Consider the following 25,153-nt stretch of genomic DNA (forward strand, 5'->3'; position numbering starts at 1 on the left):
CTCATCTCGCTTTCAGGCCAAAGGAGAGTGTGTATACTGCCTTAGAACCAAGGAACAACTGGAAGAGGTGCTCTGAGGCTGCAGTCCAGTGCCCATTTGCCTGAGAGTAAGCCCTGCCTTTTGCCTGAAAAAAATGTCCCTAACCCCTGTTCTAAGGGACCCCAAGTAACTGCTGACAAAAATTCCCCTGCCCCCATCTTTTTCTCTTGCAGTGGGCCCGAGATCAGTTTGAGGGTCTTTTCAAGACAAAAGCAGAAAACGTCAACAAATTCCTGAAGTGAGTATGGGGAGCGAACTTGACTGAGGTGATGTGGTAGATAAATGGCAGGAGGGAAAGCTTAGAGTGGGCTGTGTAGGGAATAGAGTGGATTTTGTTAAGGAGTCTTCTGGGTGAGGTAGAGGGAAGTTTACCACACATTCATATCCCACCTCTGAGCTGTAGTAGGAGCTGCTGCATCTGGGGTGGAAGGTGGAACTGCCTAGTGGCAGGACCTACTCAGAGCTCCACATGCATAAAATTACTAGTTATACACTCAGTGCAAAAAAAGGGGGCTCTGCAGCCACCTAGATGACATATTTATCATTATCCAAGTCCTATGATGACCACAGGTGGAATTTGCCTTGTTCCTAGTGGTGCCATTTTGGTGTGCTATACCACTTATGGTGTAATGGTTAAAGTATCAGACTTGAATGGGGGGCAAATCCTAGCTGCCCTATGAAATTCACTGGGTGACCACGGTGGGCCAGCCCCTGCCTCTCAGCCTAATCTGTTGGTGTTAATGGAATAACCCCCATTCACGCTGCTCCTTGGGGGATGGTTGGGATAATACATGAGACAAACATGCTCAGAAACGTTTCCCTCCCTCTGCCCCCTGCTCTTGCCTTTTAACTTACTTGATGTCAAAAGGCACTTGGCCACTTCATTCCCATCCTGATTGCTTGTGTTGGGAAACCACAAGGGTGAGGTTCCTGGGCTGGAATTCTGATACCTCTCAAAGAAGGACCTTCATTGCCCCAAGACTCTAGAGCCAACCTCCAGTTGGCAAGCATGAGAAGAAGATGCTAGACTAGATGGGGCTTTGGTCTGATCCAGCAGGGCCCTTCTTATGTCTTAAACTATTCTGGACATAAGACAGACAGATCGGTGTCTGTTAGCTGCCCCGGGCATTTGGAGAGGCATCATAGATATTTCTAAGCATGGAATTGATAACAAACTACCTACTAGGAAGATTTAAGAGCAGTGTTATCTCCAAATTCTGCCACAAACGAGGTCTGTTGTTGTCCACAGGGATCCCAGCTTCCTAGAGTCCCAAGAAATGGAGGCTGTCAAGATGCTGGAGTCAGTGCGCATCAGTTTTCAGGAGAAGCCGTGCAACTGGAGAGACTGTGTGGTCTGGGCTCGGAGACTTTGGGAGCGCCTTTTCTCCCATGACATCCAGCAGCTGCTGCATAACTTCCCACCTGAGCATGTATGGGCCCTGCCTCTTTCCCCGGCCATTTCCTGGCTCCCAGTGTGGCGCTTTTCTAAGCACTCCTTTGCCTTTCTCTGTTACAATCACTCAGCACTGGCTCTGAGCGTTGGAATCCAGGTGTCTGGAACCAAATGCAGCAGACTTCTGTTGGCAGCTGCTTAACGTGAGATATATTAAGACCAAGTGGTAGTCTTTGCAAAGCCCATCTTTCAGTGGAGCAGGCAGTTGGTTGGTGTTGCCTTCCAGCCACCTGTAACATTAAGCCTCTGGTGGGAGATTCCTACTCACCCTTAGCCTTAACACCAGTAGTTCTCACTCTGGGCTCTTTCTAGGTGGACCCTCACCACCATTTATATGACCTGGTTCACATACAGCATCTCCAGTGGCTTTAATTGCACAAAGAACCAGTTGCTTATAGCTTTTGGCCCCACAGCAAGGCACAGGATGGTCACAGCAGGGCTGGCCCAAGACGTTTTGCTGCTTGAGGATCACACAAACACTCCATGACTGGAAGATGACTAGACTGCACTTGAATCTTAGTTCAACACAGCCAATGGGGTGGTGTCGTCCACTGCAGCTGAGGAGAGCAGGATTGTTTCCTGGGTATGTGACAGACCTGTGGTACTCATAGCTTTGATCTCCAATCACGGCTCAGGAGGAACGTCTGGGGCCCAGATACAGTTACTCACTCTGCCTAATGGTAGGGCTGGCTGTGGGTCGGAGGCAAACTGCACGGACAGTTCCTGAAACAGCAACTGAGAGGCCAAAGGCAGGCAATCTGGTCCAGGAAAGCCTGACGGTCAGGCTGGACAAAGCAGTCTGTGTAACACCTCAAGCAACAAGTTGTTAAACCTAGGACAGCTCTTATACAAGGTCAGCAGGGCCCTTCTTAATGATGGTGCCATGGGTTCTAGAGTACATCCTCTGGGCACTGAGTCAGTTGCTCCCCTCCCTCCATTATGAATCAGGCTCCTTCCTTTGGACCTGGCGCACAACACAGGCTGGTATTTGACCTCCTTGCAGTCCCAGTGACTGGACAGCACTAGTCACCAATGATTGGCTGAAATAATTTTGTGGTTGGTGGTTATGTTTTGTCCCAGGTGTCTTGGTGGAGTGAAATTACATGGTTTTGGCATATGAGTGAGCCAATGTTCGCTTTCAGAAGGAACCTAGTACTGCTGTCTGAACTCTGGAAAATCAACAACATGCACGTTTACATATTTTTTCCTTGGCCCTTGACTTGTTCTCTCTTCCTTGGCTATGCACAGTCTTTCTCTCTCTCTCTCTCTCTCTCCCTCTCCCTCTCTCTCTCTCTCTCTCTCCAGTTCCCATCATTTTAGCCTGCAGAAACCTTTGGCCCTCTTCCAGCCCTTGCTTGGCCCGTAGAGTTTCCTTCCTTGAACTTCTCCTCCTCCCGCCCTCTCTGATGCTGCTTCCTGACTGATCTCATCTGTCTTTGTCCCCAGGAGACAAGCTCTGGACTTCCTTTCTGGTCAGGGCCCAAGCGATGCCCACAACCGCTGAAATTTGACAGCAGTCATGTGAGTGGGGAGCTCAGCTTGAGAAGTGGGGGGAACTTGGGCTGCAATGGAGTTTGCACCCTCAGTGAGGAACATCTAGGAGAGATCAGGACATTTACACAACTAGGTTCACCACTTCCTAGTCTCATGGCCAAAGAAAGGGACGAATGCAACTTTTCAGAAAAAAAGAAAAGAAAAAGCAATAAATGAAAATTAGTGCCTTTTTAATTCTTGCTGTCTAGAGCAGGTGGAAACCCCTTATCTGTTTTTCACCTTATTTATTGTGTAAAATAGCACCAACATGTTCCATGACACCCTAATTGATGAGCAAGAAGTTGGCTCTGTTTTTCTCATTTGATTGATCTGCCTAGTTTAAAATGGTGAACTGACCAGGAACCGAGCCCATCTTATACCTCTGTAGAAGTGTGGGTTGCAAATGACCCAGGATCCAGCACATCTGGCATGTAAGATTCCCAAAATCATTGTTCCCACCAATTTGGGCTTGTATCCAATGTTGCATGGATACACTTCTACTGTGAGATTTCTGCTTCCTTTCTTCTGCCTGCATGCTCCCAAAATCTGCTCTGGAGGCTCCATCAACCCTTTGGAACAGATTTTGGTGGTGGCTGTAGTAGGGAGAAGAGGAAGGGGAAGTTCTGTTGTGCAAGCAGAGTAGAGTGGAAGAGCAGGGTTGGATATTGCCCCTGGGTCTGAATCTGGCAGCAGGCTTCCATGAGTTGGGATGCTGTTTTGACTGTGTAGGAGGGAAGAGGATGCTTAGCTGAGGTTGGAAGGGGTCTACATTTCTGGAAGAGCAGCCAGTAGAGCCAGTTACTGGTTGTCGGGAGAAGGAAACAGTCCATAGTAGGGAAGGGTGCTGCTGTCTCTGATGCACCTTCTTTGCTTTTCTAGACCACCCACATGACCTTCATTCTGGCTGCCAGTCACCTCTTTGCCAGTACCCACAAGCTGCGTGTGAGTGAGGATGATTCTGTCACTTCCCAAGTCCTCTTTGGCTCGCATCTGCCACCTTTCCAGCCACTTCAGGGAGTGCATATCCCCCTCACTGACCAAGAGATGCAGAATCCACAAGACTCTGTTGGTAAGAAGTTTGCTGAAGGGCAGGTATCCCAACCGTTCCAACCAGACCCTAGCAGGGAACCTGTGTTGTTGGACTCCAACTCCCATCAGCCCCAGCCAGCCTGGCCAGTGTGGTCAAGGATGATGGGAACTGTAGTACAGCAACATCTGGAGGGCTGCAGGTTTCCTATCCTTCCTTAGTCTGCCAACCGTGTCACATCTGTGAATGGAGTGCCAGGAAATGCAATGGGAATCTCTAAGGGTGAGATGAGACTTGGGCTTCCCACACAGTAGACCCAAGCCAGAAGTGAATAATGTGCTTCTCCCTGCATTGCTCACATCTCAGGCCACTGCTGGGCTGTGTCCCCGCCTACTACCCCTAACTGTGTCTTTCAGATGAGACGGAGGTAGGAGAGCTGAGGAAGGAACTGGCAGCACTGAGGCAAGAGCTGGAAGAGCAAAATTCCCTCATGTCTAATGCTATGGACCCCATTCACTTTGAGAAGGTAAAAAACGTTCCTGCGTGTTCCCATCTCTCTTTGCATTTCCCTCTGAGCTCCAGGTTTCCAAAGGCGGAAGAGCATGACCCTTCTTGGAGGAGAGAGGGTGTGGTGTGTGACTCTGCTGTTCCAGCCATGACTTCCCCTCCTGCAGCTCTGCTTATGCCTCTTAATCCTCAACAGGTTAATTTCAGTTAAGATCAACAGTGCTTTCTTGAGATGACTCACAGACAAATTTTCCCAGTGCCCCAGTATCTGTAAAGGGCAGGCACAGGCAAGATATTTTACGTTCAGGGTTCAGATGCCCAAATAAAAAATTACTATCTGATTTCATCATGTGCTAAAAGTTTGAGTACAGAGGCTTAGAGGCTGAGCTACAAATCAGGATGCCTCGTTCTGAATCTCATCTCTGGCATGAATTCGCTGATACTCAACAAGCCACGGTCTCTGGGTCAGCCTTCTAACTGTAAAATAAGAGTCAGAATACTGGCCTACCTTGCAGGATACGTATATGGATTACTACACGAAGCAATGATGAATAGACCGTAGGGTTGCCATAAATCTGGAATTTCCATGACACAGCCAGAACACCACAGTGGGGAGCAGTGTCTGGGCAGAAATTGCTGAAAAGTCTGGGGAAAACCAGACGGATGGAAACCGTTGTTGGAAGTTCAGATTTTGTTTAATTAATTTTTTTAAAAAAAATAATTTTTGAAATACAACAACCCTGATAGACAGATACTTTTAAGAAGTATTCCGAAGGAATAAACTACTGTATGTTTAAAATGTGAATGCCCTATATAACCAATGTTATTTCAATTTTGCCAAAAAGAGCTCAACAACCTTTGTGTGCGGATTTCCACTTTTTGAAATATGGCAACCCTAAGTAATAATGACACAGGAAACCATGGTTTGTCATTACGTCTGAACCAGGCTAATTTGTTACAGTCCAGACCACTTGTTCTGTGGACAGTGTCTATTGGACACTTTCTGTAGGCAAAGCATGTGTTCTGCCATCCCCTATCTTTTAGTTCTGTATTGTAGCTGAGAGACTGTTTTATTCAGCTAAAATGACACTAGTAGCTGAATTGTGGGGGTTTTCTTGTTAATGTGTTTGGTAGAGTTGGGAACGGGCCCACTTCTCCTCCACAGCTGCTGTTACAGAAGTTTCTTCATACAGTGAGCATTTGTCTGCACAACTGCAGATGTAATGTGGGGAGTTTGTGGGGATTATATCCCAATATATCATCAGCTGCCAGGATTGGGGCCCAGATTTCAGTTAAGGTAGAATATTTTCCATATATTGGAGGTTAAGTTGAAAGCTGCTGTCAAACAGCCCTAATAAAAAAAATCTGGTTTGTATGGAATGTTTTGTTGCTTTGACCTTTTAAGGGTTTTTGAGGGGTGGGGGAGGTTTGTGTCTGAAGTTTAAAGTTGTATTTTGTGTAGATTGATATTCAGGATTTACATATGCACTGCTTGCCACAGGTTTCTTGAATGTATGAATTTCATTTCTGTCTTTACTGGTCCAGTAGAACTAAGTACCCAAGTTCCACTGATTCCACTGGGAAGGGTTTGAGTGGAAATTTAAAACTCCTAAGGTTGTGTACACTTTACCAGTTTAAAAAGCAGCTAGGTTGTACTTTTTTCTCTGGATAGAAACTGGTCTGGACAAAAATGCATCAAAATGCAGTATTTCATAAGAAACGGCAGGATAGATACAGATTGTGACAAACATTGTATGCACAGCACTTCCCAAACCAGTGGTGAGAGCACACTGGATGTAAACAGAGGTGGAGGGTGGGTGTTGGCACAGCCTAAGATGTCCCTGAATTTGACAGTTGCTGTTAGCTGCAGTTCTTGTGTCCAGCTTTTGGAGGTGCCAGAGTGCCAGGAATGGGTTGGGATAAGCCTGGGGTCAGTATCCCTCCCGCAATCTGTGTAGTACCTAGCCTACTACTCTCTTAGGCTGTGTATGCACCTCTGTTCACTCCACATCCAGCACACTCCCACCACTCTTTCCCAAAAGAGTGTACACAGCGATGTACACACAACATAAGCATCTATCCTGCATCTATCTTGTAATTTCTTATGAAATGTTGTGTTTTGATGTATTTCCTCCACAACCAGCATCAATCCAAAGTGAGAAAAAGGACAACCTAGACATGTTTTAAAATGCTAATGCGTACACAGCCTTATACCCAGCCCTGTTTGTGGTTTGCAGCGCATGACCCACCCTCCTACAGGCTGTGTTCTTTTCTGAGTGCAGAACAAACGAGCCAAGAAGGATCAGAAGAGTCTGTTCCTTGAGTACAAAATGGCAGTTCATTATCAAGCCAGGCAGTGGAGTCCTTCATCCAGGAACTGTGTGTTTTTGTCACTTTCATATTATTTCTATAAACAAGGCTTTCTCCAATCATAGTACGTAAGGACTAGGAAGCTGCCTCATCAGATTATTTGTTTTGCTGACCCAGTGCTGCTTGCCAAAACTGGTAGAAGCTCTCTAGCATCTCACCTGCAATCTGATTTTGGCAGCAGATGCCAGGGGCCTTCTGTCAGCTAAGGATGGTCTCTGCCCTGTAGTGTGGTCTCCCTCACACACTGGGGGAAGCTTATGTTGTGCCATGGCTACTCAGATGGTTACTTAGTCAGATTCTGTGCCTGTGCACATGGTGCAAATTTGTGTATAGTTGCTTGTGATTAGCACATTTTATTCTGCTCCTGCTATTCATGGGAAAATGCAAGGAGCTTTGCAGGGAACTAAAGCTCTGCTCCCAGACTCTAGGCCTTCGGCTCTTCAGACGTTGTTGGACTCCAATTCCAGGTCACAATGAGAACTGTGGTCTAGCAACATCAGAGAACCAGATTCCCCACCCCTTCTCTTCTATTGTTAAAAAAAATCACACCATGCACACAAACCCTGGCTGTAACCTCTGTTAAGTTTCCTTGCCACCCTTTGTAGACCCTTTGTTCTCATCCTCATCCCACTAAGATCCCTTCTCTTTTCCCCTCTGTCTTTGCCACCCTTCTCTGGCCTCAATTGATTCTGCAATTTTTTGGGCCCTCAGGGGAACGACATTCACTTGAACTTCGTCATGACAGCAGCCAATCTGCGAGCTGAGAACTATGGCATCCCTCCGGCTGATAAGCTCCAGGTGAGGAAAGGAGGCGGGGCTTTGGGAGTCATTTTCCCCAGTCGCCTGCCAGCTTCAGGAAATAAAGTGGGGCGGGACACATTCATGTGTCTGTCTCTGGCCTAGCAGCATCCCTCCCTCCAGTAACCTCTGGTACGTTTTCCCATTCACTGTCTTCATGCTGAAGGCCCAGTTTGATTTCCACAGGCGATGAGGATCGTGGGGAGGATCGTGCCTGCCATTGCCACAACCACAACAGCTGTAGCTGGTCTGGTGTGCTTGGAGCTTTACAAGCTGGTGTGGCGACACAGCCGCCTGAGCTCCTATCGCAACAGCTTCCTGCAGCTCTCGGAGCCCCTGCTCAATCGCTTCCAGCCTCTGTCGTCTCGACCAATATACAAGGTGAGGCCTAGGCTCTGGGCTCCTCATGCTTTGAAAGCAGAAAGAAGCTCAGTAGGGCCTGCTTTTCCTAGCAGACTGGCAGGGAGGGCAGGAAGGAGAGAGACACTATGCGCGTTTAGATGGGCTACTGTTCTTTACACTCAGAGCTAACTCTGCTGAGGTTGTAGATCAGAGGCAGGGGGCCTTTTTCAACTCAAGGGCCGTGTTCTGTTCTGGACAATCACCTGGGGGCCACATGCCAGAGGTGGGTGGAACCAGGGGCAAAAGGAGGAGGACCAACAGATGTACATTTTCACTTTGTACAATCTACACACACCTCTCTATCCATCCAGGCAAGGAAAAGGCATTATTGGAGTTCAAGGACACATCCTAGCTAAGCAAGATTGCTTGAGGAGAGTGTGAGGCAGGGTTGGTGAAGGACGTGCCGTGGGAAGAGGGCTGTGTCTGGCAAGGGACAGACTTGGAGGTTCCCAAGTCTCTAGAAGAGAGAACATAGAGTGTTGCAGTGTGGAGAGTAAGTCATTCAGGAACAAGAATCTGCCTTCCCCAAGGCTAGTCCAGTATCCTATATAGCTGAATTAGAGGCTCTGTACCTAGGAGCATTTCTGTGTGGGCACAGGCATTGATCCAGACAAATACCTCCTTAATTCCCTTCCCCCCTCCAGCTCTTAAAAATCTAAATGAAACAGCAATGGCTTGCTCTTGTCCTGTGCTGCAGAGTGCGCCTAAGAGCAGCTTTGGATGTTTCAAGACAGATGTACAGCACCTCATGCCTTTAGTTCTTACGCTGCTGCTGTGATGCCCAAAGCCAAACAGGTATGGAAAGATTTGCATGTCCAGCCTGCGAACCTCTCCTGACGAAGTTCCCCTTAAGACATTACAGCAGCTGTGGGACAACCACTGTAGCCCTTGAGCACCACGGTGATGGTGGTGCTGTGATGCTTTCAGGCCTGACTGCCTTCCGTTCCCAGAGTGCCCAGCCATATCTTATCCCTGGAAGTGGGCCATGCAGTCAGAACTTGCGCAAGCCTCGTCAGCTGGAGCTGGTGCTAGAATGGCTGTGCCCCGTAGGGATGTCAGCAACTCCCAGACTGTGTTGAGGGGGAGACTTCCTACTCCATCTCTCCTGTCTGGGTGCTGGGTACTGAGCAGCTTGCCAGGAGCCGATGTGTGGGGGAGGACGGCTGTTCCCACTCAGCTGCTGACCCTGCCTTTCCTGAGCCCCTTCTGGCAGGCAGAAGGCGAAGGAGATCTAGTTTCAGAAGCCGGTGCCTGGCGTGTGTATCAGGCTAGCAGCAGTGTGGAAGGAGAGGCACAGACGGGGCTGCCTGTGAGCTGTCAGACACAGGAAGTGGTCTTTAACCTGCAGCTGACACACACAGCTGGTGCCAAGCTGGATCTCTGGCTCTTCTTGCCCTGGCCTAACTCAACACCCCTTTCCTTTAGCCTCAGCCCCAGATGCTGGTTCTTGACCTTTCCGCACAGGCATCTGTGCATCCACTGGGTGTTCTGAACTGCTTTGACTGAGAGGTGTTTCTTGGAGGTATAGCCAGCAGGCCCAGTGAATCCAGAATGGGCCCTCATGCAAGGCAGTGAACATTTGTTCCCCTTGTGCCTTGCAGGCATGCAGTACATACTTGGTGGACATCTTGACAGCAGCATAAGGCGATAGAATTTACCCAGCCGTATTACCTTCGGCCGATAGACAAGTTGTTGTCTGTGAATAATGGTGGTAGGTTTGGCATTACTGTCAAAGATGTAGTGCTGAGCTGGACAAGTGGTGAGCTGGACAAGGGAATCCTGGCAAGACCCTGGTTCACATGTCCAAGAAATTGGTGAGTTTCCCAGGATGGGAAAGGAGTAAGCATGCAGTCTGGAGTGGCAGCTGCAGATGCTCCTAGACCTGGATAACGTGGCCACAGTAGTCTAGGCACTGGTAACTTCAAGATTGGCTTGCTGCAATGCAGTCTTTGTGGGGCTTCCCCTGTATTTGGTCCATAAAGTGCAGTTGTCAGTGCTGCAACACAATTGCTGACAGGAGTGCCAACGTATTATACCTCTGCCTAAAGATCTTCACTTGCCGCCAATTTGCTACTGAGCCAAGGTCATGGTTTTACTGGTAGTATATAAAGCTCTTAACAGCTTCGGACCGATTTAATTGAGACATCCTTGCCCCATATGTACCTACTTGGCAGCTTCTATCAACGGAACACGCACTTTTACAAGTGCCATTTAATATGTGTTCGGCTTCTGTGAAGTTTTGGAACTCCTTAGCATTTAACTTCAGTCAGGCGCCTTCATTGTACTTTTAGACTCTTGCTAAAAAAAATTATTTCAGCGAGCCTATTTTGACATATAATTAAGTTATGCCTAATCTTTTTTTTTAATTCTGATCTTAACTCCATATTATTGATAATTATTTTATTGTTTAAATATGCATCAGTAAGATTTTTTTATTAAGTGGTTTATAAAATTTCATATATATATATATATATATATATATGCTTTCGTAGATTTTCACGGGTACAGGAATGCAGGTTTTGGTGTCCTCGGGTGTCTTCCCGTGTAAAAGTTGGGGTGTCTAGGCGACGTTTCGACGAGGTCTCACTCGTCATCTTCAGGCTGGTGCTTTCGGCTTCTTGTTACTGGAACAGAGCAGGATCTCAGTGTTTGAGTTCCTATAAATACTGTTGAGGAGGTGTGGTGTATAGCCTCCAATGTTCTGGGCAGAGAGGAGGTTCCCAGGTTGGTGTGCCTTTTCTTCTTTTGTTCCTTAATTACTTGAGGGATATCTTGAGTGATTTCTTGAGTGATTTCCTGAATCCCACTTAGGTGGGTCATTAGGTGTGGATTAGTTGCTAACTAACTAAAACAGGGTTACGAAGCTAATCCAAAAAGAAACACCCCCCAAAAACCAAGACACAGAAGAAAACAATGGCATAGCCCTCCTTCCTTATATCAAGGGCACTACAGATAAAATTAGCAAAATCCTCCATAAACACAATATCAAAACAGCCTTTTGCACCAACCAAAAAATAGCCAATATCCTCAGAAACCCCAAGGATAAAATTCAGTTGGAAAACCAAGGGGTCTATGAAATACCCTGCAAAGTCTGCCCAGCCACGTACATTGGACAAACAAACAGACGAATAAATGCACGGATCGCAGAACACAAGAATGCCGTCAAAAAAGAAGAAAAAACTTCCTCTCTTTTCCAACACATGAAAGAAACAGGACACGAAATTAATTTTGCAGATTCCAAATTGCTCTTTAACATGGAACATCACCACAAGAGAATAATCATGGAAGCCATCGAGATAGAGAAACACCCTCACAACATGAACAAGCGTGACGACACATCCCGCTTGCCAGACATCTGGAAATTAGCCCTCCCCACAAAATCTGACACCAGATCCAGAGGCACACAGAACGCCATCACCAATCAACCACACCAGACCCAAACCCAGACCCTCTCCACAGATAAATTACAGACACCATCCAGTAGCCAAACCAGGGTGGCACCTCCGGATGCTGCACCCCCCTGCAATCCCTACACAGATCTGGCTGGCACAGGCCACAAAACCACAGCTCGCCCCTATACACGAAGCCAAGCCAGAGCACAACCAAGTGCAGTACAGCCATCTTCTCAGAAAAACTCTTCACAAAGTTCAAGAGTTCAAGACACGAAGGCTTTAGCAACTAATCCACACCTAATGACCCACCTAAGTGGGATTCAGGAAATCACTCAAGAAATCACTCAAGATATCCCTCAAGTAATTAAGGAACAAAAGAAGAAAAGGCACACCAACCTGGGAACCTCCTCTCTGCCCAGAACATTGGAGGCTATACACCACACCTCCTCAACAGTATTTATAGGAACTCAAACACTGAGATCCTGCTCTGTTCCAGTAACAAGAAGCCGAAAGCACCAGCCTGAAGATGACGAGTGAGACCTCGTCGAAACGTCGCCTAGACACCCCAACTTTTACACGGGAAGACACCCGAGGACACCAAAACCTGCATATATATATATATATATATATATATATATGGTTTGGGGGTGCATCTTCTGACAACAGGGTGACTAGCCAAGGAAACAGAGAGCAGACATACATGCTGACAATTAGGAATTGCAATTCATGTTCATCTGTTCACGTTTGTAACACCTTACATATCTTTGGATGCAATTCACTGGCTTCAGTTTCCATGTAATGTTAAGCCAAACCGTGGCTTAGCGTAAATGGGGTAGGCTCCTAGATATTGCCACTGCTTTGTTACTCTTCTGGTCCTGCTGCTGCTGTGCTGATGTGAGCGGCTTAGGGTTTAATCTAAACCTGGATTCATGGTTTATCTCCTCCAGACAAACCATGGCTTGTTAAGCCAAGGACAAACCTTGGTTATAGGTCGTGCTTTATCTGGGGCTCGATGAAACATGAGCCTGGGTTTGGACAGTACGCTAAGTCGTGGTTTAGCAGGAGCAGAATCAGATGAGAAGCAGAGGTCACAATCTCATCTATAGACCATACATTTGTGCTGAGCCATTTTGTGCTGACTGGATCACTGTATCTTGTTTTACTACTGTCAGTGGTCAGCCTTTTCCAGGAAAGGACATAGCAAGACATAAGCGGATGTTTGTTTATTACTTGTGTATCCTGCCCTTCCTCCAATGAGCTCAGGGTTGCATTTGTAAGATTCCTGGGCAGCCTCCCATCCACTCCCCAGACCTACTTAGCTCAGAGTTGGAATTGGGCGATGCCCTAAGCCAGCCCTCGCTTATTCCATAGGGTTGCCTTACCAGCAGTACCATTAACTGTCCTACACTATGGCTTCTAGCTAGCTGCCTCTTCGCAAGGCATTCTGCCATTCATTGTATAGACGTGGATGCATATGTGTGTACATGTATGAGCCTGCACACATGTATGCAAACACACACGCATACACAGACGTAGACTTGGGGGGTGCTTTCCCCCCCTTTTTTGTGGCAGCCCCAAGACTCCACATTCCTCCCAATTTGTTGGGGCTAGGGCCAGCCTTGGCTTCCTTGCAAAAAAACACAAAAGACTAAAAACCCTCCCTTTTCTGGAGAAAGAAACCAGAGCTTGGATGGGGGGGGGGGTGGAATCGGTGAGGAGGGCGGGAGAGCAAGAAGCTAAATTAAGAGCGTCTGTTTGAATAGAAGCCTTTTTGTCTTGAGTTTATGGAGTGCGAGGCTGGGGCTTCCTGCTACACAGGAAGCGCAGATTGGAACCAGATTGGTGGGACCGGAGCGGGGTGGAGGGGCGGGCAGGAAAGACCCGGGGGGGGGGAGGCCGGCTCTTCTATCGCCACTGATTTCCATGGCTTCGGCTCTCGGCGCCTCTGTTCCTCCCCCCCCCCCGCCCCCTCCATCGCTCCCAGTTCAGATCACGCTGCACGGCCCGAGGGCTTGCTGAGCGCGCGCGCAGGCCCCAAACGTCCTGTGATTATTTTTTTAAAAACGACATCTCAGATTTCTTAACAGCCCAGCTCCGTAGAAGGGTCCCTATATAAGCAGGAACTTCAAAGCTTCCCTTGTGACGCGGGGGTGGGAAATGATTTTTTGTGTGTGAGAGAGTTTTTGAATCTTGGAGCAGCTGTGCAGTGTGTGAGCTCGCTCTCTCTCCCCTAAAGTCTTTAAGAGGAAAAGGCCTGGCTGCAGCGAAGTGGCACCGTGCCCAGTTTGCCCATGTCAGCCCTCTGGGAATGGAGGGCATTCTGGTGGCGCTATAGATAGAACCGCCGTCGGAAAAAGGGGGAAGGAAAAAGAAACCAGAGGAGCGGTTTGCAAGTCGTAGGATCACTTGGGGCAAAGGACGGTTTGCTTCCACTTTCAGGAGTGAGTTTGCCCCCCTTTCGCCCCCCCCCCCTTTGAAGCGAAATCATGAATCCATTCCTGAAAGCAGCGAATCTGAAATTGCTTCCCCTCGGAGCTGGGTGGGTGGGGAACCAGGAGAGGAGGGGAGCCGATGGAGTGAATAGAGCGCAGCATCAGGAGGAAGGGAGCAGCTCCAGATGAGGAGCGGGGCTGATTTGCAAAAGGGAATCGAGAGCGGTGCCGGGTCCAGGAACGTGTGGAACTGATTAAGCAGCATATGGGAGTCATTACTTAGCAAGGGCTGGCGACTGGGGGAAGGGAGCTCTTACCCTGGCGCCAAAGGATTCACGCCTAACCCCCCCCCCCAATAAGATTCATTGGACCTTTGCTCCTCAGTGCCCGAGCCGATTTTTTAAATTATTTTTTTGGCGAGTGGGTGTGAGAATAAGAAGTTTGCAGGGCACTGTAAGGCAGGCATGAGCAAAGGGAAAAAATCAGTCAAAGGGAGGTTTTCTTTGCATCGGGACATCCAGCCAGCTGGGGGACGCATTGCTTAGAACAGAACCCGACTTCAGTTGCCCCAGTCTCTGCAGGCTGGTCCTTTCCAGCATGAAGCTGGCTGGTTTGTGGTGGTGGGGGGAGGACAGACACCCAGAATATCTTCTGTTCTGCTTTGCTGTGGAAGCAGCATTAAGGTGCTGGAAGGTGAAGAGCTGAGCAAGAGGTGCTAATGAGTCCCCTGTCAGTGTGAAAGGCCAAGCCCAGCCATATGGTTCTTTTGGAAGGATGTGAATCTGCCCTCTGGGTTGGCAACAACATAGAAGAGCAAATGGGATGGACCATATGGTCCCAAATGGCCAAGATTTTTTTGCGAGGAGGCAACTTTCATTTCCAACTCTAGCCTTCCTCCTCCCAAGTATGTTCTTCCCCCCAAAAAGAGGTATGGTCAGGAGTGAGACTTTGCATGTTTCAAACCAAAGCATATCCTCTCTCGTTTACAGGGATTTGGCTTTTGCATGCACACTCTTATTAATGCTTTTAGAAAAAATGGCCACTCATTTGAAATAATCTTTCCAAGCAGGTGTACATAATAAGATAATTATCAATAAAACACAGATTGCAACCAGCAAAACATTTTTAAAAGAACATAACTGAATGATGTGTTTGGATAGTCTTGCTGAAATAAAGTTTTCAGCTGGTGTCTAAAACAATAGGAAGGGTAACTTGCAGGGCACCAATGCATAGCTGCTACCACACTACAGCTGAGCTTTTGTCCATCTTGCTGCACCAGCCAGCTGAAAACATGAGTTCCTCCTTCCTGCTTCTGTTCTGTTCCTTTTTGTAATTTGCTTTCCGTTCTTCAGAATACCAGCAGCACTTCCCAGGGCTTGCAGGAAGCATGAGTGAGTACTGTATGGTGCTCCTGTTTTCCATTGTTCTGCATCCACCCCTCCTTTCCATGAAATCTACAAAACCTCAGTGTAAATTTGAAATAAGCTGGGAGAGAATGTTTGGCCCTCCAGCTGAGTTGACTAGAAACAGCATCTCAACAGAGCAAAGGACAAGACCCCAGATCCCAAGCAAAGGGTGGCTGTGATCAGACCTTCCCTCTGAAAGCATGGACCCAGTGTGGGATCAACCATGCTGGCCCGCCCAGACCTATCGATCTGCTTGTATTCAGCAGAAGAACTGAAAGGGCTTCTTGCAAACAGCTGTTTGGCTCCTCTATCTGATCAGTGTTCTTGCTCCCATGCGAGAACATGCAGCTGTACACATACAGAAACCCCCTTCAGAAATGAAATCATAGAATTGTAGAGTTGGAAGGGACACCAAGGGGGTTCTAGTCCAACCCCTTGCAATGCAGGAATCTCAGCCTGCTGGACCTGTGGAGGAGGAAGGGCAGAAAGTGCAATCCCTTCCCCCATTCATTCCATAGTCTACATGTGGACAGAACATCTGAAAAGGGATTTCTTCCAGTAGCAGCTTAGAGACCAAGCAATAACAAACTTAGTTGGTATCTAAGGTGCTTCTGGAAGGAATATACAAATAACAAACTTATTTGGTCTCTAAGGTGCTACTGGAAGGATTTTTTATTTTGTTTCGACTACGGCAGACCAACACGGCTACCTACCTGTAATCTGAAAAGGGGTTAGTAGTATACTTTGGGGTGGAGACTAGTGCAAGAGGACATGGCTGTACAGCCTCCCCAAGTACAAAGTCCCAGGTGAGTACAGTATCTCTGGGAGAAAAACAGTTCCCTCCTACAATCCACGGCTTTGCTGCTGCGACTGGAGTTGATGAGACCTAGTGGTGTGGAGGCCTGTGCCCTGAAGCTAGCATGAAAGAACAGTAGCCCTGTCCTTCTCTGGCTGGCAGAGGAGCTCTGTCTCCATCCTGTTGAGAAGCAGACGGAACAGAAGGCAGAGCTCTGGGGCACGGGCCCCATTTGCACTATTCATTTAAAGCAGTATAATACCACTTTTAACCGTCATGCCCTTCCCTGAAGAATCCTGGGAGCTGACGTTTGTTAAGTGTTCTGAGAGTTGTTAAGAGAGCCCTGTCCCCCTCATACAGCTACCATTCCCAGAGCGGATTAACAAACAATCCCTCTTTCTGGGGAACTTGGGGAAATGTAGCTCTGTGAGGAAGAACACGGGTCTCCTAACGGCACTCAGCACCTGTAACAAAACACAGTTCCCAGGATTCCTTGGGGGAAGCCATGGCTATTTAAAGTGGTATGACACTGCTTTAAATGTATAGGGCAATTGGGGGCACAGTGTCGTGTGCACGAACAGAGGGAAGCGTTGTTTCACTTTTATAGGCTTGTGAGAGTGTTGGGCAGGGGTCTGATGGTACCTCTGGCAGCTGCTTCTGTCCCCAGATTTAGGGTGGTATATATGTCCATGTGTCTCTATATATATTTCTGTTGTTTTTGACAAACAGACAGATTTGCTTTGGAGACTTAGGCGAATGCTAGCGTCCAGGCCAGCCTTTCTCCTCCCCTGCTGGCCAGTGAGTTAGTCCAGGACAGTATCCCTTTGTGCGACAGTCTGACCCCACTAAGTTCTCTCTGGTCAGGGCACTTCCTGCTATGAACCGCTAACTAGCCCCAAAGGGCTCCTTGTGAAGAGGACTGGCTGCTTCTTGTCCTCCTCCTCTCTCTCTCCTTCTCCTTGCCCAGGGCCAAAACAGGCAGGCAGGGTCAACAGTGCAGGGGGCTAAGAGGTTCCACAACATCCTGGGCCTTGTTCTGAAGAAAAGGACAATTGTGCATAGGCAAGGCGCCATCTCAATGTGTCTTTGTGCAGCAGAGAGCCACAGATCATGAATGGACAGAAGGCAGCCTTAAAGAGTCCCCTCCGTTAGGCCTGTTGACAGTTAGCACATTCAGAGCTGTCACGACAGGAAAGAACTATTTCATCCAGATCTGACTTCCTATACATAGCGCAGGAGGATTGACTTCCTTTGGTTCATAGGGAGATGCCTCATGCTGGCCACTGGCAGCCTACACTGACAGGCAGCAGCTCTCTGAGATCTTGAACATGGGAACTTCTGTGCGCAAAACAGATGTTGTGCTACTGAACCACATCCCTTCCCCTTCATATTATATGTCACATCTGTTGCGATGGACTCCACTTAAAACATATTTTGAGGAGAGGGCTGGTCTTTGTTTAGAGCCTGTGAGGGTTGTGCTGCTTTGCTTCTTAGAATTCTACTCTGTCCTTCCTCCAAGATGTTTAAGCCTCACAACAGCCATATGAGGTGGGTTAAGTTGAAAGAAGAGTGAGCTCTATGGCTGATTTGAATCTGGGTTTCCCGTATCCAAATCCAATGCTCTCCATGCTTTGGAGAACCCACCCACTTCCCTGGCACTGGGTGTTGCAATTGTTAGTTGCCTTTGCTGTTTGAAATGCCGCGTCAGATCAGAATTTGTCTGGTTTTATCTTTTATTTTTATTGGAGGTTCTTATGTTCCTCTTGGCTAGATTAAAGCGCCGCCCTTTTGGCACTTAAAAACGTCTCCTCTGTGAAGGTGCGCTACAATCAGTTCACCTCTTAACCTTCTTCCTGATAAGGTGAACAGAATGAGCTGCTACAGTCCTTTGCTGCAAAGGTTTCCTTTGCTACAAACAGCTCTGTTTTTTAATATTTGAATCGTAAATGAACTGTGGAGCCTGAATTAGACATGGTGCTTGTGATCTAGCAGTTGTGTCTTTGACGTTAAGGGTATTAAGGCTTTCGTTTAATAAAAAGATCCTAGCAAGTCTAGTCATTCAAATCACAGTCTGTGGCCATTGGTAGTTACCAATATGGGCCTTTAGGCTATAATCCTATGCAAACCTGCTTGGATGTAAGCCCAGCACACAAAGGTTTTAGCTGCATGACATTTTAAAATATGTGATCTAAAAGGGTCGCCATATGTCCAGAATTTTCCGGACATACCCGGAATGCTGCAGTTGGAAGCTCAACAACTTTTGTGGCCAGTTGTTTACTTTTTGAAATATGGCAACCCTAGATCTAAGGCCTTGACCCACTTGGCTCTACAGGAAATGGCTCCTTCATAGGTTACCTGGTTCATGCTGCAAGCGTGTTGGGACATGGTACCTGCTGGGTTGGGTGATCCATTTAATTTTAGAACTGACCTTCTTTGGGTATCTGCTCTATTCTCACGCACCTGGTGAAGTGGACTGCAGTCCACCAAAGTTTATGCACTAATAAGCATGTTCGTCTTATTATTAGTCTTGCCGCAACACTCTTCACTGATTTTGCTTTAATCTCAGTATCGCCAGAAAGAATGGAGCTGCTGGGACAGAATTGAGGTGCCAGGTGTCGATGCCGAGGGAAAGGAGATCACCTTGAGAGACCTCTGCAAACACCTCCAGGTGAAGAGGATGACTAAGTAAAACGTTTCATAGGCAGGTTCCATCAGGAACCCAGGCAGCATATGCTGGGATGGCCCATGCCACTGACCCTCCTCATTACCATGCATGCCGGGGTTGCAGCAGTGGGTCTTCTCCTCTGCGGCATCCCGAGGTCCATGAGAGGCCAGTGGGCACAGCACTTTGAATGGGCATGTAGCACCTTCCAGCATTAACAAACACAAAGGTATCCCTTACCAGGTACCCTCATTCACTCCAATATCAGTGGGGTGCCCCCGTTCTGTCCCAAATACCCCATTGCCATGATCCAATTCAGTTTGCTCCTTGCTCCTACTTTGCTCTTTTTTCTGGTTGGCCTGATTGGCCCACACCATCCTCTGCTGGTTCCCAAGACTGCACTCCCATGTCATCCTTTTGAAATTAATGGACCTAACTTAACCATGTTCGTTCATTTCAGTGGATCTATTTTGAGAATAACTAGTTGAACGCCACCCTCTCACAACTTGTACTTAACCTGGTGCTCCTGCAGCTCTTTCAGTTGAGAGTTCTGATTGTCTCTGTGTGGTGCTGACTCCTGCTCACTTTCACAGATGGAGCATTCCTTGGTGCTGGAGATGCTACTATATGGAAAAGCTCTTCTGTACGCTGGCTTCTGGGAAGAAAAGGCAAAAGAGCAGAAGCTATCCAGCAGGTAGGAGAATCCAAAGGAACAGAGTTTGGGGGTCACAAAGGAACATAAAACGAGCCTGACTGCTGGATTAAGCCCATGACCCACCTCATCCAACATCCTGTTCTCACAGTGGCCAACCGCATGCCTGGGGGAAATCTCCTGTTTCCACCTTCTGCTCCTGATTCTCATGAAGCCTGAGGGGGGCCAGTGCCCCGGGTATTCTCAAGGCATGGCTTAGGCAGAGAGAACCTTCCAATAGCTGTTTCTGATGCATGCAGGGTTTGTTTTTTACAGAGTCCACACAACACCTTCAACATCAAAATGCCAGCCTGTATTCCTTCCCTCTGGCCCTAAATCCAGGTGTACCCTTTTCTCAGGAAAATCCAATACATGGGTTTATTTAAAAAAACAAAACACAACTCCTATCATTGACCCATTTGCAATACCTGAATATCATTTTTGCAACATTAGCACCACCCCGGAAGCAGTCAGACTCTCAGTGAGCCCTTCCACATTTCCTCCTGCCTGCCGTGGGGTTGGAAGTGGCATTTGCCCTGATTTCCTCCCTGCTTGCCCGTTTTCTAGGGTCTGGGAAGCCGCTGACCTGGAAGAAGGCAGAGGGACCCTCAGGAGTGTGGGATAGCTAGGCCACAGCTGCCCCCACTACAGGCCCCCTGCCAGAACAGCCTGGGTTACTGTATCTGCAGCAGCTGCAAAGCCTCTGCGTCCTGTCCCTTCCACACTGGGTAAACATCCTGCTGTCAGTGCCTCCTCCGCTGCTTCCTGGGGCAGACCAAGCTCTTCCCACCCCCCAAAGGCAGGCTCTCCTGGGCCTCTGCCATCCACATACATCCAGAGGCAACATGAGTCCCTTACTCTATGATCTTTCCAGACTCCTTGGCAGGCTGTCCAGCTCTCTGCCCACTCACTCTCCCGCCTTCTCCAACCCCCCATTCCCACCCCAAAACAAACTGGGCTGCAGACTCACTCAGGATGGATAGTTTCACTTTGGCTGCCTCTGCCATTTATTAAGCAGAGAGCAAAACTGTGCTTGGTTTGCTCGGTGGGTGCAGTGCAGGAAGAGGCTGGGGAGATGGCAAAGAAGTGCTAGCATCCCTCCTTTGAGAAGCTGCGTTGATTTTAGCTCCTGCTTCTGAACCACTATTCCTGCTGTATTCAGAGAGGGGAAAAGAACAAGGCCAATGTGGCAGGGTTTTGGATTTGGATTTGATATCCCGCTTTATCACTACCCTAAGGAGTCTCAAAGCGGTTAACAACCTCCTTTCCCTTCCTCCCCCACAACAAACACTCTGTGAGGTGAGTGAGGCTGAGAGACTTCAAAGAAGTGTGACTGGCCCAAGGTCACCCAGCAGCTGCATGTGGAAGAGCAGAGATGCGAACCCAGTTCCCCAGATTACGAGTCCACCGCTCTTAACCACTACACCACACTGGCTCTCAGTGTGGCAGCACTGAGCACTGGCAAGCTGGGTGTGCCAGTTTCTGGGTGCTACACAGCAGGCTCTTGCCTTCATGTCCTGCTTATTATGGGGTCCCCAGAGGTCTCAGCTCAACTACTGAGCGAAACAGGATGCTGGAACAGATCAGGCTTCAGTCTGATCTGGTCGGGATCTCTTCTTACATCCTTAAGGCATTTTCTTCTTTGGTGTGTGTGTGTGTATATATATATATATGTATATGTCCCCTCCCCACCTGCAAAAGGTCTTGTGAGTAGCAGTCCCTGGGAAATGTTAGCTAGGCTGTTCCTGCTTATGGTTGCAGCTGCTGGATTTGAGACGATAGTTTGGGTGTGGTTCTGCAGTTGTTTCAGGACCTGAGCATGCCTGGTGAAGGATGTGTGGCAAACATCAGTACTGTAAGTGGCAGGAGATTGCCTGTTACCTGCCCTCTTGCATCTGCCCTCCTATTCACCCTTCGCTTTCACTTTCTCAGACTGACGGAACTGGTTCGCTGTGCCACCAGAGAGGCTCTATCCAAGGAGTGCCGGCTCTTGGTGTTGGAAGCAGTCTGTGAAGATGAAGAGGACGATAACGTCTTGCCGCCTGTTCATGTCTGGCTCCGACCGAGGGATCCAACCAATGAGGAGTAAAGGGAACTGTGTATATGTGTAATACAATGGAAACCTTTGGACTGGATAACTGCAATCTGCTGGATGTGGAGCTGCCCTTGAGGATGGTCTGGAAGCTGCCGCTGATGCAAAATGCAGCTGCTTGGCTGCTCACTGGGGCAGGATACCACCAACACATTACCCTGCTGTTCAGAGAATTCCTCTGCCTGCCAGCCAGTTTCCAGACTAAGTTCAAGGTGCTGGCCTTCGTGTGTATAGCCCTATGCAACTTGGGACCAGGATACCTGCAAGATCGCCTAGTCCATGGGTAGGCAAACTAAGGCCTGGGGGCCAGATCCGGCCCAATCGCCTTCTAAATCTGGCCCACGGACAGTCCGGAAATCAGCATGTTTCTACATGAGTAGAATGTGTCCTTTTATATAAAATGCATCTCTAGGTTATTTGTGGGGCATAGGAATTGGTTCTTTCCCCCCTTCAAAATATGGGCCAGCCCCACACCAGGTCTGAGGAACAGTGGACCGGCCCCCTGCTGAAAACGTTTGCTGACCCCTGGTTAGGTTCATCCCTTATATACTCAGCTGATCACTGCACTGTGCAGGCGAAGACTTCCTGTGACTTCCTTCTTATCTGGAGGTTCACAATGTATGAATTGGGCATAGGAGCCAACTCCTAGGGGCCAAGGTCCCTCTGCCCTCCCCCCAATAAAATATTTGAGGGAGCCGAACCCCTCCCCAAAGATAATGGGCTTTGCCATTCAAATGATGTGCGTTTAACTGATTATGCAGGATGGGGCCTACCTGACCCCCTCCCCAATATTTTATTCAAGTTGGCACCCCTGGAATTGGGTCTTTAGAGTGGTAGCACCTTCTCTTTGGAATTCGCTCCCCTTGGATGTTAGGTAGAGGCAGCCTCTGTTGTTGTTTTGCTGCCTACTGAAGACCTTCCAGCAAGGGTTTTAAGCTGGAAGCTTTCCCAGTCTGTTTCTATGTTGGAATTGTTTTTTCAAATGTTCTTGTTGTCTTGCCATTTGTTGTCTGGCACCCTGGGCTCCTTTGCAAGGAAGGGCAGGATGCAGATTAATTTAATAAATGTGGGTAATATATGGAATGAGTAATGTGTATACGCTGACTGTGATTAACCCAAATTCTGTTTAAAGCAGAGACACGCTCCTCGCCTGACGAAGAAGGTGAAGGAGCATCTTCTCCAGGGACTAACCTGTGTCTGCCTGCAGGCCTTTTCTTGCTCTTGGGGTCTGAGCGTAGTAGAGGACTAAATAGGAATGAGCTCACTCTCAATAAGTGCAACCCACAGGTTTCTCCTTTTGAAAGACTCCCGGAGTTTAAGCATTTTCTTCCCAGTACAACTATTAAAGGTGTAGCAGCAATGAAGTTGTAACACAGGTAGTGGGGGTGAGCCAAATGTGGTTCCTTGTATAGCCATCAAATAACTCTGTAGACCTGGGATACATCTCTCATAATCTCTGCTCTGCACCCTCCTTCAGTGCCTTCTGGCTCGAAAGACAGGGAGAAGTGTGTTTGCGTCTTGGTAGAAAGAACCCTCTGGTTTTTGTGTGGCTGGAATATAGCCACAAAAGTATGAGTCACATCTGTTGCTCCGCCCACTTTTTCCATCTAGCCCCACCCGTTACTGGCATGTGGCCCTTGGAACGTTGCCTGTGATGGAAGATGGCCCCCAGGCTGAAAAAGTTTCCCCACCCCTGTTATGGGCATTAGCCTGCTTTGTTCCGACAGAGCAGCTGCAGAGTCCATAGAACTGCAGGGGAACGGGATAATTTCGTTTTCTCTGCATGGAGCTAGGAACTATGTAGGGAGAGGGGCACAGCTCAGCAACAGAGCATATGCTGCTTCCTAGAGTTCCCTGGAAAGAGAGTCAACTATTAAACTGCTCCACAAGTCTTAGTTTTGTAAGGGAAAGAAGGGTTTCCTACTGATTCTCATGATCTTTAACAAACTGCATTCCCCAGAATTCTTTTTTGGGGCAGCCACATCTGTTTAAAGTGGTAGGTAGGATTCTGCTTTAAACATATAACGCAGATGGGAGTCTAAGTGCTACACAGAATTTGCATTTAGGTTTGCCACTGCTAGTGCTGAGAATCACTCTTTATAAATTCTTATAAGACTGTGCAGCTGTTCTTAATGTGTTTGACTGTTCCACGCTTTTGGTTTGATTTTAAGGAACAGAAGGGGGAGGGTCTCACACATATATTTCCTCCAGCAGCACTACTGATACCATCAGATAAGGGTAACTGAGCAACTGGTGGCGGCCTTGTTCTTTTCACATCAAATTTCAGTGAAATAGCTCCCTGGTGTTTACGTTAAGTTGGGATCATTATGGCAGCGTGCCCTCAGATGAATTGCATCTCCTGTTTACAGTAAACCTTGAGCAACACATTAGAGTAATGAGTCAGGCTTGCTGGGGAAATGAAGCTCCTTTGATTTTAACAGTGACCCTACACCTACAGAAGCTGTTTTTGTATCCTCCTGCTCTTCCATCTTCTTTTCCGAGCTCTGCTGCAGATTGGACATTGCAAGAAGACACATTACAAAATGCTCTCCAGGAACTTCCCTTGAAAATCAGGATCTGCTCCCTTGCCCACTCCCTCTACAAAATTTCCCTGTTCTCTTGATCACAGTGAGTGACTCAGATCCAAAAGGTGTCTACAGCTACCATGAGGCATAGGAAGCTGCCTTATCCTGAGTCAGTCCATTGATTTCTATGTAGCTAAGCACTGCCTATGCTGACTGGAAGTGGCTCTCCAGGATTTCAGACATGGAATGAGTTTGGAGATGATGGGAATTGAAGCTGAGACCTTCTGATGCAAAGGAGACTCTCTACCACTGAGCTACAACATTTCTGGGGGAGGAAGCAACCCGGATTTGAACTAGGAACATCTTGATTGAATCCAGGCCTATCAGCACCATTGTGTTGCTACTGTTCTCAGGCATGTACATCAATGGTTCAAGGTGCTCAAATCAGCATTTTGAATGATGCAGAAGTAAGTGGCCCCCTGTTCTGCCACTGATAAATCACTATTTCCAATACTGGATGTAGTATAACATAACTGTTATGACTAGTAGCCAATGATAATAGTCTTGGCTTCCATTAATTAAAAAATATATATATTTATGAATTTATAAGAGTACAAAATACAGAACTGAAGAAGAAAAAAGTGAAAGAAGGAAGAAGAGAAATAGACACATTACATCGTTCTGTTCCATCGACTTCTCATCCATCCTTCCATGACTCCCTAAAGTTTCACATTCCTGCTGCATAATCTATTTTTTCTAACTATTTAAACATTCAGATTCTTCTCATTATAAACTATAACTGCTGAGCTTACTCCAAACTGACTCAAGTTCTAACATTTTTACAATGTTTTTAGGTAGTCTACAAATGCCTTCCATTCCTCTTTAAAACTTTTCTCTTTGTGCCCTCTAATTTTGCTGGTTAAGCTTGCTAATTCTGCATATTCCATTAATTTCATCTGCCACTCCTCCTTTGTAGGGACTTTCTCCTCACTCCATCTTTGTGCATATAGGATACATAAACAAATTTA

At 47.6% G+C, this 25,153-nt stretch overlaps 1 protein-coding gene across 5 annotated transcripts in view; it reads left to right on the forward strand.

Annotated features, from left to right (window-relative positions):
* The window catches only part of UBA7 (ubiquitin like modifier activating enzyme 7), a 49,500-nt gene extending 26,817 nt beyond the window's left edge, over positions 1-22,683 (forward strand). For 3 of the 5 annotated variants that reach the window (XM_083429363.1, XM_083429362.1, XM_083429366.1), the window contains 10 exons: positions 213-277; positions 1,289-1,469; positions 2,939-3,013; positions 3,905-4,094; positions 4,469-4,578; positions 7,641-7,727; positions 7,914-8,108; positions 18,722-18,823; positions 19,411-19,511; positions 21,441-22,683. In XM_083429363.1, the coding sequence (XP_083285489.1) occupies positions 213-277; positions 1,289-1,469; positions 2,939-3,013; positions 3,905-4,094; positions 4,469-4,578; positions 7,641-7,727; positions 7,914-8,108; positions 18,722-18,823; positions 19,411-19,511; positions 21,441-21,597 (1,263 nt within the window). In that variant the 3' untranslated portion in view covers positions 21,598-22,683. Of the gene's footprint in view, positions 1-212; positions 278-1,288; positions 1,470-2,938; positions 3,014-3,904; positions 4,095-4,468; positions 4,579-7,640; positions 7,728-7,913; positions 8,109-8,826; positions 8,925-18,721; positions 18,824-19,410; positions 19,512-21,440 lie in introns of those variants that run through there. The other 2 variants (XM_083429364.1, XM_083429365.1) reach the window with 2 other exon arrangements.
* Positions 22,684-25,153: the final 2,470 nt, after the last annotated feature.

The sequence above is a fragment of the Podarcis tiliguerta genome (assembly GCF_965153285.1).
Source record: "Podarcis tiliguerta genome assembly, chromosome: 2".
Taxonomy (NCBI): Eukaryota; Metazoa; Chordata; class Lepidosauria; order Squamata; family Lacertidae; genus Podarcis; species Podarcis tiliguerta.